General features: G+C 43.5%; 1 protein-coding gene across 1 annotated transcript in view; it reads left to right on the top strand.

Moving 5' to 3' along the window:
* Galnt17 (polypeptide N-acetylgalactosaminyltransferase 17) overlaps nucleotides 1–19,258 on the top strand; it is a 437,313-nt gene that overhangs the window by 187,401 nt on the left and 230,654 nt on the right. The window contains exon 3 of the mRNA XM_052168530.1: nucleotides 10,512–10,678. Coding sequence (XP_052024490.1) covers nucleotides 10,512–10,678 — 167 coding nt within the window. The remainder of the gene's footprint in view (nucleotides 1–10,511; nucleotides 10,679–19,258) is intronic.

Here is a 19,258-nt window from a genome sequence, read left to right on the forward strand (position 1 = left end):
CAGACACTCGTGAGCTGCTATGTGGGTGCTTGGAATTGAACACTTCCCCCCCCCCCCAACCTCACTCCTCACCTCCGGGTCCTTTGGAAGAACAGACATTGCACCTAACCACTGAGTGATCTCTCCAGCCCCAGAGTCTATGTTATTATTAACCTACTATGCTTTATCTTGGAAATTCTTTGACATCCAGAATCTGTAGATACTCATGGTTCTTATATTTGGAATTCTAAACTTAGCTTTTTAGAGATAAAAATTAATCTTGAAGTGTATTCAGAGGGTAGATAGAGTCTTCAGTCCTGGCACCATTGACTGATGTATTCTCTCTTTTGGTTTGCTTTGTAATCCCTTGGCATAGATTCTTTGAGAGCCATCTGTTTCTTATCTCTTGGTTCTATTTAATCTCTCAGAATCCACAATGCACATGAGAACTACCTTGAACTCTGATTCTCCTGCCTCTGCCTCTAGACTTTTGATTGACACTATGTAGCATCATGCCTGCTTTATGCAACGATGAGGTGGAACCCAGGGTTTGCCAGGCAACTGAAACTAAAACCAAACCAAGCAACGAACACCAAACCTTTTAGAGCAGCTTGGATTGCTCAGAAGTGAAGGAGGGGAGGCAGATTTTCACTGAGAGAGTTTCATGGTATAGTCTTTGGTTTCTGGAAAGGAGCCTGCTTCCCAAGTGTGAAGTCAGCTGGACCTTAAATAAAGCTATTTATTCTTCCCAAGTTGCACCATTTCTTAATGTCCCTCCAACCCTCCACAGTGGCAGGGCCAACCCCTCTCCTTCTACCAGGCTGCAAAATGTAACTGATTAGCTGCCTCCCAGTAACCGCTGGGGGTGTTGCCCTTGCTGAGAGTGTGGAGGTTTTCTTAGCTCTGACCTAAAACTGTCTGCATTAATTTACTCTTAATTATTTTTAAAGATTCTATTCCTGGGCCATTGCTTAATAAAACTCTAGGGGTTTTCCTCCCTCCCCCTCCCTCTCTCTTGCTTCAATAGAATAAAGTCAGCTGCAGCTGTATCAGACCCAGATGGAATCATCTATTAATCTGAGGTTCTAAAGGGTGCCCTATGCACCCCTATATGTCTGTGTGATGTTCTGAAGGGTGCCTCATGCACCCCTATGTGTCTGTGTGTATCCCCCATTCTTTTTCAGAAAAAGAATGTGTGTATAAAATAGTCAACTATGGTCAGAAACCAGGTTAAAGGTGAATCTACAATCTTCCCCCCCCCCCCAAAAAAAAAGGAAGGAAGGAAGGAAGGAAGGAAGGAAGGAAGGAAGGAAAGAAGGAAGGAAGGAAGTCATTCTGCTCATAGAGGGGTAGAGAGTTCCAGCCTGTACCAGAACCACCTACTCTGCCTTAATATGGCTAAGAAGAATAGAGCCTCCTGGATTGTTGGCTAAAGATGACTGTTCTGTCTTTGGAAAAGCAACTCCCTATGACTCAGATGGGGAAAAATACTTTCTAGGTAGCCATGGAGCTAGGAAGTGATCCATCCAAGAATAAAAATACCTTGTGGGGAAATATTCCAGAATAAATGTTTGTAGGAACCAGGCTGAAAGGGACGAGTCAGGGCTTTGTGTGATCCTAAGGTGGGGCTGTACATCCACAGAGGTATTCTCTTAGCAAGTTGGCCCTGCCTGGTTCAACCCTCTTTCAGCCTGCTCCTGTGTTGAGCTGACTAATGGAACAGATTACCTTCCCAAGAGTGGGGAGACTCACATGCATTTAATTTCTGGAGTTTCTCTGGGGTTCCGTGGACCCCAAGATAAGCAAGCTATTCATATGATGGAGTAAGCTGAATCTCCATTGCTGAGAAGGACATCACCAAGATAGATGGGACAGACCCTGGGAATTCCAGTGTTAGAGTAGGCAGTTTGTCAGGAGGCCTAGCTAATGAGGAATGTGGCTGGCTCTCCTGATAGGAACCACAGAGCTTAACAGAGGAAATTAAACAACCCAGAAAAGTGTGCATCCCTTCCCCCACCTACCCAATAATGACAGCCCCAAGACACAGACTGCCTGGATGCGTGTTATTCCATCCCACATTTTGCAAGGTCTGCTGTTGCTAAAAATGACACCATTCTCCTCAACTACAGGCAAAGCATGATGAGGTGGATAAACGGAACTGGAGCACCAGGCTGTGGGATGACCCAGGCAGCATGGAGCGTTTGAGCCCTGATTAGTAAATCAAGAGAGACAGAAGCACGGAGATGTGCTGGAGATGCTTTTTAAGCTTGGAAGAGCTGTCACCCACATCATAGCCATGGTGGCAAATAAGTGATACCTTTGATCATGCGAATGAATAGCAGACTGGATAAATACAGGAGGTGGGGGGGGGGGGGTGAATTCACTTGCGAATTCAGTTAATGTTTCTCTCTCCCGGGTTTCTGCATGAAGTTCTGGGAAAGCAAAAAGAAACAAGATAGGCAGTTGCCCTGGAAATGGAGAAAATAGGACTGTGCAAAGGGACAGAAAACAGCAAAGGGGAGGCATTGGACATTGGAGTCGAGGTCTAGGAGCAGTGCCAGGATCCAGGGCTTAAGGGTAGAGGAACAGTTGGATAGGCAGAGAGTTTGTGTGCGAGGAGGGGCAGCATTCCCAGGTGTAGGACACATGCATATTTATAGGGACCAGAAAGGGAAGAGATATGGGGTTGGAGAAAAGAGTTGGGGCTCAGCCTAGGTGCTGTATTGGATTTATCTTCATACTATAGACAACATCTGACAGAAAGAAGAGGAAGGATTTATTTGGGTTCCTGGTTTTATCAGCCCATCAACTAGAGCTTTCAGGGTGTATACAGCCCCTCTCAGTAGGCTGGAAGTGAAAAGAAAGAACGCAGGAAGGAGGCAAGATAAGATATGGCTCCCAGGAACCCCAGTGACTTACTTCCTCTAAGCTCCACCCACCATCACTCACCACCTCCCCATAAGGCCACTGTGTCATGAATCCATCAGTGAACAAATCCACGTATTAAGGCAGAGCCTTCATTCTAATTTCATTTCTGTTGGTATGATAAAAAGGAAAAAAAAATACCCTGAAGGTAGAAGAAATTCATTTTAGCTCACAATTTCAGGTCACTGACCATCATGATGGGAAGGTCAAGAACACCTAGTCATATCATATCCACAATCAAGAACACAGAGAAATAAATGCATGCATGCCTATTACTTGGTTGGTGTGCTTTCATTTTATACAGTTCAGGACCCCTGCCGTGGTGCTGCCCACAGTAGACTGAGACTACCCAAGTCAATTAAGACATTCAAGGCAATCCCCAACAGACATGCCCACAGGCCAACCTTATCTGGACAATCCCTCATTGAGATCTCTTCCAGGGTGTTTCTAGGTTATGTTGAGTTGGCAATTAAAACTAATCCTCACACTACTAAAATCCCCCTGCTGTTGTGCCTTTCCCACCTCTGAGCATGACTGTGAGGGGGTTTGAGGTAGGTTACTTGGGTAGAAATATCCATCCTAAATTCCAGTAATAATTTCTCTTTGATTTCTGGCTAAGGGTGTAGTTGATCATTTGTCTCCTGATTCTCCCACCATGCCTTCCCAGTCATGATGGCATATATCAGCAGAGTGTGAGTGAAATAAACCCTTTATCCTTAGGTTGCCTTTTGTAAGTTATTTTGGCACAGCAGTGAAGTGACTAACACACCAGGGAAAGGCTAACAGATAGAGGGAAAACCAGAGCAGTCCTGGAACTGGAGGTCCCGGGGAGTAAGGAGAGGAATCTGGTAAGGAAGGAGACTCTGATGGTTAGAGCTGGAAGTCTTGGAATACAGCATTTCTGCCATTGCAGAGCAGGCCAGCAAAGGCCAGGGAAGTTTGGGGATAATTGTACTCCAGCACCAGTATTCCTAATAAGGTAGTTCTGAGTATTCCTCAGGGTGAGTTAGAGACTCTGGGGCTCTGACAGGAGGGAAGGATCAAAGGGATGATGTTTCATGAGGTGAGACACTTCAGTCAGTATAAAACTGCCTCCCAAAGTAAAGAACAGTGTGTTAGGCATGGCTCCCCAGAGGATGGTGGGAAAGAGGGAGTGTGTGTACATGTGTGTGTGTGTGTGTGTGTGTGTGTGTGTGTGTGTCTGTGTATCTGTGTGTCTGTGTGTGTATGTTAGAGAGAGGGGGAGGGGTATGTGTATATGACACACAGAGTGGAATTGTGGGGTATGTGTGGTATGTGGTGTGCATATATGCATGGGTGTGTATGCATGTGTGTGATAAAAGAGAGAAGGAAGAAGAGAAAGATGTAGAGAGAGATGGAGAAAAGGAGGGAGAGAAATTAAGATAGATAGTGGACTACATGGTAAGAAAGAGATGAGAAATGGAAAGACAGATGGAGAAAAGATGGAGAAAAATGAGAGGAGAGAGAGAGAGAGGAGAGAAATGGCAGGATAAGGGATAGTGATGGAGAAAACAGGGATAGAGATGAGAGATGGACGGGCAGGTGGAGAGGAAGAGAAAAGGAGAGAGCAAGAGGCCAGAGACAGAGAAATAGGAGGAAGGAAGGGAAGAAAGGTAGAGACAGAGATGGAAAGCAAAGAGGGAGAGATGGAGAGAGCAGTGGAAGGGCTTATTCCCTTTTCTTTCTTTTTGGCATTTTAACACAGGGTCTCACTATGTAGCTCCGGTTGAATTTGAATTTACATGTAAATTGTAGAGTGGACTTAAACTTGCAGCAATCCTCCTGCCTCTTCCTTTAAAGTATTGGAATTGCAGGTGTGTGCCAGCATACCACCTTGATTTAGGTTTTTCTTCTGGTTAAATGACCATGAGGATGTTCAAGTACACATCGTCATGTTGTGAAGCAAGGCCACCATTTGCCTATAGAACTTCTGTCTTGTGATAAGAAACTCAAATTCCATCAGACATCTCTATTTTCTTCCATTGCCCCCGTAGTTCCCTCTGGAGAACTCACTGTCAGGTCCATCTCTAAGTCTCCATCCATGAAGGAACTCTTTGGGCATCTTTGGTATCAAATGAACACAATCCATCTGGTTGTGAAGAGGGGGAAGGGGTGATGTTGGTTACCCAGAGTTTGATGGTCACATCTCGGAACCACAGACAGGACAGACAGCAGTAATGAGAGCTCACTGCTTCGGAAGCCTGAGTCACAAGGGCCTTCATTGGTACTGTTGTGTCATAATTCCATATATATATATATATATATGCATAATGTACTTTGTTGAAGTCACTCCATTACCATCTCTTATTTTACTCTCATTCCCACTGATCCCTTCTTTCCAACAACAAAACAAACAAAGAAATCCATTGCCTATATTTATGTCTTTTTTGTTTATTTTGCTTTATGTTTTTGTGACCTAGTCAATTTCAATTAGTCTGCTCCATGGGTATGAATAATTATACTCATTTAACTAACACTTATTAATTAATAGGGCCATAAGAAACCTATCAGTGTCTACACCACTGAGGAATGTCTCTTCCAGGAAGCATTGACTGACTAGATCCCCAGGGAGGAGTCAGGTCTTGGAAACTCCTCCTATGTAAACCATAGCTACTATGAGTTCATGACAAGAGTAGCCATTTCCTGTCCAGAAGAGGACAGAATTTTATTGCACTCCGCACATATTCAGTTCTTAGTTTCTTTCTGTGCCCTTTTTTTAAAAAATTTAGCTTCTTTTCTCCATAGGAACAACCTCATTGAGAATCTATTTTGTCCAGTAGACTCTTTTTCTTTTGTTTTGAAAATAGAAATCTAGTTTTTAATTTCTCTAGATCCTCCTATGGGTCTTGGGCATTGATTAGAATTGCCCCTGACTTAAGATTCTCTGATGATTTGAGGGCGATGTCTCCCACAATTCTCTGGTATTTGAATATTTGATCTCCAGTTGGGGGAAGTTCAGGAGGTATGGAGTTCCTAGAAGCAGTATGTCCCTGGGCGGGGGGGGGGGGGGGGGGGGGGGGGGGGGGGGGGGGGGGGGGAACGACAGGCTTTGAGTTTTCAAAAGGCTCATGCCATTTCCAGCCTTCTCTGCTTACTGTTTTTGTTTTTTGTTTTTGCTTTTTGTTTTTAGTTCCAGATGTGAGCTCTCTCCACTTGCCCATCCAACTACCTTCCACCTGCTACCTCTGCTGTGCCATTATGAACTCTAATCCCCTATATCCATAAGTTCAAAATAGACTCTTAGAGGCAGGTAGATCTGGTTCAAAGCCAGCCTGGTCTACATAGGGAGTTCCGTGACTGCTAGGCCTATCTCAAAACAAAACAAAACAAAACAAAAACAAAACAAAACAAAAAAAAAAAACAAAGAAGGAAAAGAATGTTCGAATCTATGAATAAAAATATACTCTTTTTTTTAATGTTGTCTTTATCATGAAGTTTTACCACAGTAATAAAAAAGGAACAAATGCAGATCCCGTCCCCACCAACCATCTCTGTTTACATAAAAGGCTGTTTATTAGTTACTGACTAGTTATCCAAAGGAACGACATTGTTTTGAGGCCCAGATCTGAAAATGAGTTGGTAGAATGGGTACCTAACTCACTCCATGATGGATTCTGAGGTGTTTGACATTTGTCTGATCATTTTTCTACTCCTGATGCAAGGGTCTTAGCTCTAACACCAATTCTTTTGCCCTCCTAACTTTCTATGTACCAACTAGGCAGGATCTTTCTAACAAATAGTGCATTATCCTTACATAGACTTGTGTAATTTTACAGGCAGAAGGGTCATGAGTTCAAGGTCAGCCTAGGCTACCTAACAAGTTCCAACCTAGATTAGGCTGCATAGTGAGGTCATGTATTCTAGTTTCTTTTCTGTAGCTGTGATAAAATATGCTGACCAATGGGTTTATTTGCCTTACACTTCCAAGTTATAGCTTTAGTGAAGTCAAGGCAGGAACCTAAAGCATCACATTCACAGTCAAGAGCAATCAGAGGAAACACATTTATCTTGGCTTGCCTTCTTGCTTATATATGTTAGCATTCTCCTCTCTTATATTATTTGTGTAGCCCTACCTAGGGAATGGTACTGCCCACAGTGGAATGGGTCTTCCAACATCAACTAACAATAAGGACAATCCCCCGCAGACTCACCTTCAAGCCAACATGATCTAGATAATTCCTCATTGAGACCCTTCCTGGGTGATTCTAGTTTGTATCAGGTTGACAGTTAAAACTAACCAGCACACCATGCCTCAGGAAAACAAAAGATGGTGATAGGGGTATAGATTTACAAGCTACATAGCTGGCTTTGTAGTTTGGGAAGCTGACAAGACAGGAAACATGTGGTTATGCATGCTTTTTTTGTGAAAAGAGGGTGAGCTCTCTCTCCCTAGCTGCCTGCTTCACAGTACAGTTTAGCTTGGCTTCATCTCTCAAGGATATGAGCTACAGCAGTGGTTCTCAACTTAAGGGTCAAATGACCCTTTCACATGGGTCACCTAAGGCTATGAGAAGATATAGATGTTTGCACTATGATTCATAACAGCAACAAGGTTATAGTTATGATGTGGCAATGAAAAATAATTTTACATTCAGGAGGATGACCTCAACATGGGGAACTGTATTAAAGTGTCACAGCATTAGGAAAGCTGAAAACCACTGCTCTATGAGGGCAAAACCTATAGAGTAAATGTATATTATAAAATGGTATTTGTCAATTGGCTTATAGGATACAGACTACTTGGTTCAACAATGGCTGTCTTCATACTGAAGAGTCTAGGAGCATGGTAGCTACTCAGTGTATGACACTGGATGCTTCAGTAGTCTAAATGAGTGGTAAAGGCCTGGGTGGTTCTTGGAGAGCCACTTTAGAAGGCTGAAGATGCTGACATTAGTAAAAGATGGCTGAAGCAACAGCATCCCAGCATAAATGCACCCATTATCTAGAAGTAAAGGAAGGCAAGCAAGGCTGCTTTTCCAACCAGGTTCTTTTTAGCCAGGCTACTGTAAAAGGTGGCGCCCACTCCCGGGAAAGAGTCTTCCCAGGAGAATGTCTCTTAGTTGATTCCAAATCCCATAAGTTGACACCCAAGACTGAGCCCAAGTACCATCCTGGAGCACAACCTATCTCCACTGCTCATGGGTAGAGATGGCACTGAGTACAGAGAGAGCTCTAGGTTTCCTTCTTGCCTACAAAAACTAGAGGCTGTTAAAACCACAGGTCAGCACTAGGGAAGTGGCTCAGTCGGTAGAGTGCCTGGGTGATTCTGTATCAAAATTAATATATATGAAAAATAAAATCAAAGAGGACCAAAGAAGGTAATTATTGTTCAGGGTAGCTGGGCATGAGCAACATCTTCAGTATGATGAGTCACGGCCTGAGAGGGAGCAGCTGCCAGACTCTCAAGCAAAGGATGCACGAGTGAGTCCTGAGAGACCTGCTCGTAAGCCACCATTCCTCGGATCACCACCCAGTCAATGAGATGACCCCGCCAATAGCTCATGAGCCTACCGATGACCATTCTTCTCTCCTCCTGAATCCCCAGACAGTGGATTGACAGGGCCATAACAGAAGCAAGGCTGTGTGATCCATGAATCCCTGAGCAGTCTCCTCAGGAGGCTGGGGTGTATATCGTAACAAAACTTTATTTTCTTTTGAAAATTGCCGGTGTGATTCATATGGCCTGACACATCCCAAGCTGTTCAGCATAAAGAAACAGATGCATCTCTCCCTCTCTCCCTCCCCAGCATGTCCCTCCCACTCCGTCCCTTCATCTCATTTCCTTTGTTAGGTCCTTCAGGCTTCCTTCTATGTACTGTGCAATCTCACAGAGACAAGATAAGTTCGATATTTGTACCCCTTTTTGCGTGCGCGCGCGCGCGTGTGTGTGTGTGTGTGTGTGTGTGTGTGTGTGTGTGCATGCACAAACAGATGCTCAGCTATCATTTCTTAGGATATGTCTTTTTTAAATTTTCTTTCCATATTTAATTTTTACATTTTTACTATGTGAGTAGGTGTTTTGTCTGCATGTATGTATGCATGCCACATGTGTACCTGGCATTCGTGGAGGCCCAAGAGGGTGCAAGATTCCCTGGACCTGAGTTACAGACAGTTCTGAACTACCATGAGGGGGGTACAGAAAAAACAAATCTGGCTGTTCTTTAAGAGCAGCCAGTGCTGTCATCTACTGGGCCATCCCTCCAGTCCCTTTATTTTTACTTTTGTGTGTAGAGTGTGTTTGGATGTGTGTGCATTATTCAGGTGTGTGTGTGTGTGTGTAGGTGTAGGTTCATGTGTGTGCAAGTGCACATGTGTGTGCATGAATATGGAGGCTTGAGATTGATGTCAGGAATCATCTTCCATCAATCTCTTCTGCCTTATTTACCCAGGCAGGGCATCTCAATCAAACTCAGAGCTTGTTCATATGGCTAGTCTCTCTAACCAACTTGTTCTAGGGACTTTATCTTTGCCCCCAAGCCTAGAATTACAAGTGGACTTCCACCCCCAGTGTGCATTTTCATAGATTTTAGAAATCCAGACTCCACTCCCTATACTTGTACTGCAAGATATACCCAGAGCTTACCTTGTTTTTGTTTTAACCTGGTTTCTTACAAACTGGAACTCACCAACTAGGTAGTTTGAATACATAAAGAACCCCAGGGATCTGCTTGTCTCTGCCTCCCCAGCACTGGGGTTACAATTTTTTCTATGGGTTCTGGAGATTGATGTTGAGTCCTCATGCTTTCATCGCAAAGACTATCACCTCAGCCATCTTCCCAGCTGTGAGTCAGTTTTCCAATAAACCTCTCAGGACATTAGACTATGGGACATTCCAGATTTCAACCCTAAGATCATCAAAGCAGGGATATAGTTGGGTACAGGAGGGTACAGGTGGAGTGGATGTATGCCCAATAGTGTTTTTCCCCCTTTGGAATGATCAATTTGGGTGAAGTAGGCTGTATTCTTTTAATGCTTTATTGCTTAGGTTTATTTCCCAATGCTTAGTGAAGAAAACACTAAGGGAAGGCTGGGCACATACATGCTTCCTAGCATGCACCAAGCACTTGTTGCATACCCAACCACATATAATTTGGACATGGTGGTGCACATCTGTAATAGTATCCCATGATGTGAAGATAGGAGGAGGACCAGAAGGGCAAAGTTATCATCAGGTACACAGTGAGTCTTAGGTCAGCCTAGGATACCAGAAGTCTTAAATAAAGAATGAGAGAGAAAGATGGAAAGCCAAGGGATAGTGATGAATCTTTGCCTTGGCAAAACCTAGTGAGAAATTGGCTAAAATCCTGTTAAGCCATATCTTGTATGCTTTGTTTTTCTTTTCTTTTTTTATTTTACGTGTGCATGGTTGTGTGCCTGAGTACATGTATGTACAGGTGCCTGTGGGAACTAAGAGAAGGCATCAGGTCCCCTTGAATTGGAGTTGCAAGTACTTGGGCTCCATGTGGTGCTGTGAACCAACCCAGGGTCCTCAGTAAAAACAGTACCCTTAATCTCTGAGCCTTCTCTCCAGCCCCTCCTTTGCCATCTCACGTCTTCTGATAGCTTTCCTGTTCTCCCTTCTCCAGGTGTAAGGAGCTCAAATATTCCAAGGAGTTGCCCCAGATATCCATCATCTTCATCTTTGTGAATGAGGCCCTGTCTGTGATACTGCGGTCAGTCCACAGTGCTGTCAACCATACACCAACACACCTGCTGAAGGAGATCATCCTGGTGGATGACAACAGTGATGAAGGTATGAGAAAGGACAGCATGTCCTCAGAACTCAAGAAATGCTGCTTCTGTTCCCAAGGGAACCATGCTGGTGTACGAGTCTCTGGCTCCCTGGGACATAAACTGGAGGAAGGAAGAGTCTTAGCAGACATTGGTTCATTACTATTTCAGTCCTCTAGGAATCTGTGCCATACAGTTTTAACTGTCTGCTTGATACAACAACCTAGAATCACATAGGAAGAGATTCTATTATCTAAATCAGGTTGACCCATGGACACGTCTATGAAGGATTGTCTTGACTGTTAGTTGATTTGGAGAGTCCAGCCCATTGTGGGTGGCATCACTCCCTAGGAAGGGGATCCTGAACTATATAAGCCAGGAGAAAGTCAAATGACAACAATCAAGCAAGACCCATCTGTTTCCACTCTTGACTGTGAGTCTGATGTGAGTAGTTGATTGCACCTTGACTGACTCACAGTGATGAACTCTGACCTTGAATTGTGAGCCAAATACACTCTTCCCTCTCTTAAGTTGGTTTTGGTCAAGGTGTTTTAATCACAGCAACAACAGTTGAAACTGGAACAGGCTCGTATAAAATCACTGGGTCGATTGCAGTAGGTAAAATGCCTTCCCATCAAGCATGAAGATCTAAATTTGATTTCTCAGAGCTCCTCCTCCCACACACATTCTTTTTTGAGATAGAATCTCTGTGTGGCCCTGGCTGATCAGGAACGCATTTTGTTGACAAAGCTGGCCTCTAATTCTGAGATCTGCCTGCTTCTGCCTCCTTAGTGCTGGGATTAAAGGCATGTACCACTATGTCTGGCTAGAACCCATGTTTTTAAAAAGCCTCGTGTGACATGTTGACATGTGCTTATAATCCAGACATTGGAGAAGCAGAAACAAGCAAATCCCTGGAGCTCATCGATCACCCAGTCTTACCTAATTGGTGTTTTCCAGGCCAGTGAGAGACCCTTTCTCAAAAATCAAATGGACAGCTCCTGAGGAATGATACCTGATGTCCTAAGGAATGATGTCCTATGGCCTCCACATGCATCCACTTATATGTGCATATGTATGTGCACTTGCACACACACACACAAAGAGGTGCACATATGCATACAAAATTCAATAAATGTATAAATAAAGTTAGCGGAATCAATCATGATGGACCACACCTCAAATTCTAGCACTTGGGGGGCTGGGGGAGGAGGACCATGCGTTCAGGGCTAACCTGGACTATGTAGCAAGTTCTTTCCCAGACTAGGCTACATGGTGAGAACTTAATTGCAAAACAAGAGTAAATTCCTCAGCTAAGACCTGTTACTTCCTCTTTTCATATTACTCAAAGAACACTAAAAGGAAAGTCTGTTTTCTTCCCCCTCTGCCTTTTAATACTGTCTCCACCGTATTTCCCAAGACATAAAAAAGAAAACGTTTGCTGCACTGAATCAGTAAGAGGCTCAAAATGTAAAGGTGGAGGGCAATTAAAGAAGATGCCCAACCTTGAACTTTGGCATGAACAGACAGACAGACATGCACACATACATGCATGTACACATTCATGTGTGTGTGTGTGTGTGTGTGTGTGTGTGTGTGTGTGTGTGTGTGTGCATGTACACATGCACGGATGCACGTGCTTTGTTCAGAACACATCTTATATTAGAATCCCCCCACTGGGCCACTGAACCCAAAATGATGGCGGATGAAAACCAGCCATGTTAGTTGGTCTTTTGAGTTCAGCACACCTAGAAAGAATGGGTCAGCTAAAATAGAAAGGAAGCAAGAGTCACAGGACCATTATAAAACTAGAATGTCAGACAAAAGTACATTTGTGTGTGGAGGTAGACAGAATTGTGCTCTTGTATCTGCTCACAATGTACAAAATTCACCATGGGAGAAAGCCTTCTGAGCTCAGGTTAGACAGGACAACTGCAGAGTGAGCTTGCTGAAGGGCCAGGCGGCTAATCTTCCAAGTATCAGCAGGATTAGGATGGCCTAAGCCCCGCCCCCTGCTCTGAGCAGAAGAATTATCCCGCAAGGTGCTCTCAGGTTGGGAAGAAGGTGAGCTCAGATGAGTCCTTTGTGTAGCTATCTCTAGGAGATCAGGTTTGGATCAGTTTAGAAGTGATTAAGTTTCCCTTGACTCTCCAGAAGTGCTGATTAATTCCCAAAGACTTGGTGAACAATGGTGAACAATGTTCCTTGACCCAGTAATCTTTCTTCTGTGGACTGTCATCCAATGTATAAGAAATGATCACTGACTAGATTTTAATACTATTACTTTTTGTCCTTTATCCATTCCCTTTTCCTTTCTTTCTTTCTTTCTTTCTTTCTTTCTTTCTTTCTTTCTTTCTTTCTTTCTTTCTTCCTCCCTCCCCTTCCTTTCTTTCCTTCCTTCCCTTTCTTCCCTTCCTTCTCTTCCTTCCTTCCTTCCTTCCTTCCTTCCTTCCTTCCTTCCTTCCTTCCTTCATAGCTCTTCTTATACAGCCCCAGGCTGTCCTCAAACTTGCTGTGTAGTTGAGGATGACCTTGATCTCCTGATTCACCTGCTTCTATCTCCCAAGTCTCAGGATGACAGGCAGATTCCAGTATAGCCAGTTTATGTGTGGTGGGGCTAGGACCCCGGGCTTCATGCATGCCAGGGAGGTGTTCTACCCACTGAGCCATATCTACACTTCCTCTCCCACTAAAGCCAGGCAGGGTAACCCCACTAGAAGAAGAGGATCCAACTCTGTACCTTTTAACATCAGAACCTTCTGTAGCCCCATGACTAAGGAAATTCTGTTCTAAGAGGCTCAGCATGGGGAACGTGAAACTTTATGTCTCACAGTCTCCAAGGCATTTCTGATGGTGAGAATGTGGGGGTCACATTTTAGAATCCCTGGATGAAATAACCAAGCCTTGAGCCTGGTCCTGAAGGTGCCACTTCAGGTGGAGCTTCTGGCCTGATGAAGATTAGTAGAGGGGCTGGTGTAATGGCTCAGTGGTTAAGAGCATTTGCTGCTCTTCCAGAAGACTTGAGCTCTAGTTCCTGGGTATCTGATGCCCTCTTCTGGCCTCTGTGTGCTCTTGCACTCATATGCACATACCCACATGCAGATTCACATGCTTACACATAGTTAAAATAAATTTTTGTACTAACAAATGGTAATTAGTGTTTAATTCAGTCCGACCTCAATGACCCACAGGACCAGATTTAACTGGCCACTTAATGGCCACTTCTTTCTTATCATTTCTGGCCTCTCGTCTCCATATTTTTTTCAGTCCACACTTTCCAGTTTACTGAATTCAGTGCCCTCTCTGTTGTCTTTGCTTTACTGAGAAAGTCTTCATATCTATGCTTATGTAAATACCTTATATTTAATGGCCCCACACATTATGACAGTCCTAAATCCCATCTGAACATCATTTGTGTGTATATTTAAGTAGACTGAGTTATAGTTTTAAATCTCTGAGAAAATGATGTTTTCAAATCTCCTACAATGACTGCCTCTTCGTGGCTTCTTAATGGTGTTTGCTTTTTGCTTCTTGTCTTTTTTTTGTACCCATGTGCTTTCTATATTCAACATAGTTTTCACTACTGCAGAATGCTGTCTTTATCTTAAAAGCATTTGCGCTTCACTCATATTTAGTTCTTGAAGAGTCATGGTGTTAATCTCATTTAATTTCTGTCCAAAATTTGATGAAAACATTCTCTTTCTTTTCCAGACTAATAACTGTTTTCTGATATTAAAAGTGATGCATATTCTTTGTAGGAAACTGTGGATGTATCAAAAAGAAAATATAATCAGAAAAACAAATGCTACAGACACTAACCAAAGGCATGTTCATTTGCACTTTCTTTTAAGAGTAAGCTTGATATAGTCAAGGTCTGATAATGCAAACAAGTTAATATTCTGCTTTTGCTCGTGAGATATAAAATACAATCACTTTTGTTTTTTCTATCAAAGTGACCATAGACATCATTCTAAGGAGATCTACAGATTTCTTCTAAGGAAGTCTGAATGGTCCATCCTGAGGTTACATTATGCCCTGGTCTCAACTGGTCTTAGGCAGTCATGGAATAGGGTAGGGACACAGAGCTCTCTGGTAGGATTATTCATTTACTTTATGACTTTGGGTCTTTCCCCTGCATATTCATCTGTGCAAATCTATGGTACCTCAAAGGCCAGAAAAGTGTATCAGATCCCCACAGGCTAGAGTTACAGATGGTTGTGAGATACCATGTACGTCCAGAGAATTGAACTCAGGTCCTCTGGAAGAGCAGCCAATGTGAATTACTGCTGAGCCACCTCCCTAGCTCTGATTTAATTTTCTTTTAATTATATTTGATTTGGGGGTGGTGTGGGTAGTGGCACTGCATACATGAGAGTGTGCATTTTGAAGTCAGAGGGAAATGTATGGAAACTGGTCCTCTCCTCCCATCGTGTGGCTCTTGGAGGTGGAACTCAGGTTGTTAGGCTCCACAGTGGATGTTTTTACACCACAATGAGCTCTCTTTCCAGCCTGGAGTGTTTTATTTTTACGTGAGGTCATTCTTCATTCAGGTTGCACATTGACGCTGAGTATTAACCTTCAATGGCTTTGTTTGTCTTTTTGAGAAATTGACAGACTATGTTATCCCATATCTGTGATATGTTACATTCAAGGAGTGTACAATTCTTGGTACTTGTTACATCACACCAAATCACTCAAGCAAATCTAGTCAATACTTTCTCCTCGGTGGATCCAGTTTCTGCTCCTCTGGACTCAGAGCGTTTGGCTGAGTAGTCAGTTTCTTCCTGGAAATAGTTCTCTTGATACCTCTACCCCATTCTGAGTCCACCGTAAGCATTCATTAGCCAGGCTGAAGGAAGGAGACCTAGGACCAAGCCTAGGGAAGACTCTAGGAAAGACAGAGGCATGAAAATCACAAGTTCAAGTCTTAAATATATTTCATACTGATTTTAAAATCAGCCTGGGCAACATAATCTCAAAAATTTTATGAAATACAAGCTCTTGAAACATTAACAGTAGAGCCTTCCCCAGTGAGGGGCTGGAGTATGGCTCAGTGGTAAAGCCCTTGCCTAAAATTCCCCAGTGATGAGCTGGGGGCATGGCTCAGTGGTAGAGCCCCTGCCTAGAATCCCCCAGGGAGGGGCTGGGGGCGTGGCTCAGTGGTAGAGCCCCTGCCTAGAATCCCCCAGTGAGGGGCTGTGGGCATGAATCAGTGGTAGAGCCCCTGCCTAGAATCCCCCAGGGAGGGGCTGGGGGCGTGGCTCAGTGGTAGAGCTCCTGCCTAGAATCCCCCAGGGAGGGGCTGGGGGCATGAATCTGTGGTAGAGCCCCTGCCTAGAATCCCCCAGGGAGAGGCTGGGAGTGTGGCTCAGTGGTAGAGTCCCTGCCTAGAATCCCCTAGTGAGAGACTGGGGACAAGGCTCAGTGATAGAGGCCCTGCCTAGAATCCCCTAGTGAGGGACTGGGGACAAGGTTCAGTGGTAGAGTGGTTGCTTCCAATCCCCAGTGAGGGGCTGTGTGTGTACTCAGCAGAGAGAACTAGTGGAGAATGCTTGAAAAGGTGACTCCTCAGTGTGTCTGCCTGAAGTCTCAGTGCTCCACTGCAGGGCTGCTCTATGCACAGCTGTCATTCGGAGCCCCTTCCCCCATTCTTCTTGTACTTTTCTGCCTCCTCTCTGATACTCGGCTCCTCTGGCTCTTGTTTTCTCAGTTAGTGTGCTTATGCAGGTAAAGCACCACATTTAGAGGCTTCCTGAGGAAAGACTTCAAGGTAGAGATAATCATTTGAGATCAAGTCTAACGATGACCTTCTCCCTGTCTTCTGTATGATGAACGGTAGAGTTAAATGTCACTTCCTTCAAGAAGTTTGGTGGCTTTGCTCTGCTGTTTTCATTCTGTTAGGTGTTGTATTGTTTTAAGAAGAATCAAAGACCTTCAGATCCCTGGTCTTTTTACATATTTTTCTCCCTTTTTCTTTTCTGGCTGGAAACTTGTAGGATCATCATTTTTTTCCCCTAGAACTTTGAATGCTATGATGATGAGCCTGGTCGGGTTTCATCCGAAAGACTGACCCCAGAATAATTTTAGGTTGCTTTTTCTTTTTTCTTTTTCATGTGTGTGCACACACATGCACTATTTGGTTTTTGTTAACTTGATACAAATCTAGACATATCTGGGAAGAGAGTATCTTAACTGAGAAAATACCTCCATAAGATTGGCCAATAAGGAAATCTGTAAGGCATTTTCTTAATTAATGATTGATGGTGGAGGGCCTAGCCTTCTATGCATGGTCTTGGATGGGCAAGCAGACCCAGCAAGCCACGAGGAACAAGCCAATAAGCAGCACTCTTCCAGGACCTCTGCTTCAGTTCCTGTCTCCAGCTTCCTGCCTTGAGTCTTTTCCCTGAAAGTTGTAAGTTGAAGTAAACCCTTTCTGTCCCATATTGCTTTTGGTCAAGTTGCTTTATCACATCAATAGAAAGATTCTTAAGACCACAGATGTGTATTTTTTTTACCCATGTTGGTATCCATGTGTGCTTGTGAGTGCACTTGGAGGGTCATGATTCATACCAGGAGTATGAATCATTACTCTTACCCCTGTCATAGAGGCAGTGTCTCTCCATCAAACCCACAGCCAGTCAATACGGACTCTACTTAGCCAATTTGCTTTGGGGATCCCCTGTCTCTGCTTTCTAGGTCTAGAATTGTAGAGATTCGGGACATCCCAACTGTGATCTTTATGTGTGTGTATGACAAGCACTTTAACTTTTTTTAAAAAATCATTCTCCAGATTTTTTAAATGATTTTGGTTTTCGGTTATGTACATGTGTCTTTGCATGTATGTATGTCTGTGTCCATGTGTATGTGTGTGTGTATGTGTGTGTGTGTATGTATGTGTGTGTGTGTCCATAATGCTGTTAGGCCAGATGCTTCATATGCTGTGGCATTGAAGTTACAGGCAACAAATAGTTGATCGTGTATGCTGTAAACCAAACTCAGGTCCTCTGCAAGATCAGCAAGAGCCTTTGACCACTGAATGAGCTCTCCAACCCCTCAACTTTTTTTCAAAGGCAAAGTTCTATCCTGTACTACAGGAAGCCCTCAAACTCTTAGTGATTCCACACCCCTCCCCCAAGTCTCTCAAGGGCTGGGATTACAGGAATGGTAAATGTATTGGTGCTGACATGTTTTTGTTGTTTTTTACTATGAAACCCAGTCTGACCTAGAACACTTGGTCTCCCATCTCTGCCTCCTGAGTGCTGGGTTACAGCTGTACATCACCATTTTTTTAAAAATTTTTTCTCATTAGTATATATTAACTCTATGGAGAAATGGGTTTCATTACGCCATTTTCATAGATGTAAATAATATACTTTGGTAATATTCACCCCTCTGTGACTCTTATCTCCCTTCCTTCTCCCTTCCCTCCCATACCCTTGAGATTCCCACAGTACTTAAGTGTTTTTTCTCCTGCCCACCAATTCCATATATGGGAGATTACATCCTATCCTGGTTAACATGACTTCTCAACTTAACACAAAGAGCCTTCAGTGAAGGATATCCAAATCAGACTGGTCTGTGACCATGTCTACAGAGAATTTGTTTTGACTGTCATGCAATGCAGAGGGGCTCAGCCCACTGTGAGCGGTGCATTCCCTAGGCAGATGGTTCAGGACTGTCTTAAGAAGAGTAGCTAAGCGTGAGCCTTCAAGTGAGTCAGCATACAGTGTTTCTCTGTGGCTCTACTTCAGGTTCATGTCTTGAATTCCTTCCCAGGATCCATCAAGGGTGGATGGTGCCCTGGGAGTATTAAAACAAAGTCTTTCATCCTCAGGATTCTTTGGTTAGGATGTTTTATCATAGCAACAGATAAGACACTGAAACATTCCCTCCCTCTGCCCTCCTCATTCCATGTCTCCCATTGTTTGAGCCTTGGACACAGTCTGTGGGTCTCGACCCCCAGGTTGCATATCAGATATTTACATCATGATTTATAACAATAGCAAAATTACAGTTATAAAGTAGCAATGAGATAATTTTATGGTTGGGGGATCACTGGAACCTAAGGAACTGTATTTAAGGGGGTCAGCCTTCGGAAAGCTGAGAACCACTGACTGAGCTAAACTCTCTAATTTCCCCATCTTTCCTTATAAAAATCTTTTTATTCATCTGCTTCCTTTTCTTTTTCTTTCACTTTCTTCCATCCCTTCTTTTCCACTGTCTTGAACTTTTTCTGCTCTTATAGCTTTAGATCCAAGTTGTTTTTTTTTTATTCCCCAAAGTTCCCTTTGATAACATATTGTCTTGAGTTAATGGAAGCAATATGTTTCCTTATTCCCCTCAGGATGGTAATACTTTGTGTGTGTGTGTGTGTGTGTGTGTGTGTGTGTGTGTGTGTGATTTTGCTTTTAGTGTTTCTGCCTGAACAGACTGTTTCCACAAATGGCCTTTCTCTCTCTGGTCTTTACTTTTTATCTTCTGAGTTAAAAGCTTGCCCCAGATGTCCAAGATATCTGTTGAGCCTCATTTTCTATCCATAATAACCCCCTTAAATGGCACTTGTATACCAAGAAGTTAGGGGGAGGATGGAGGTTTACCATTT

The sequence above is a fragment of the Apodemus sylvaticus genome, chromosome 22 (assembly GCF_947179515.1).
Source record: "Apodemus sylvaticus chromosome 22, mApoSyl1.1, whole genome shotgun sequence".
NCBI classification, from domain to species: Eukaryota; Metazoa; Chordata; class Mammalia; order Rodentia; family Muridae; genus Apodemus; species Apodemus sylvaticus.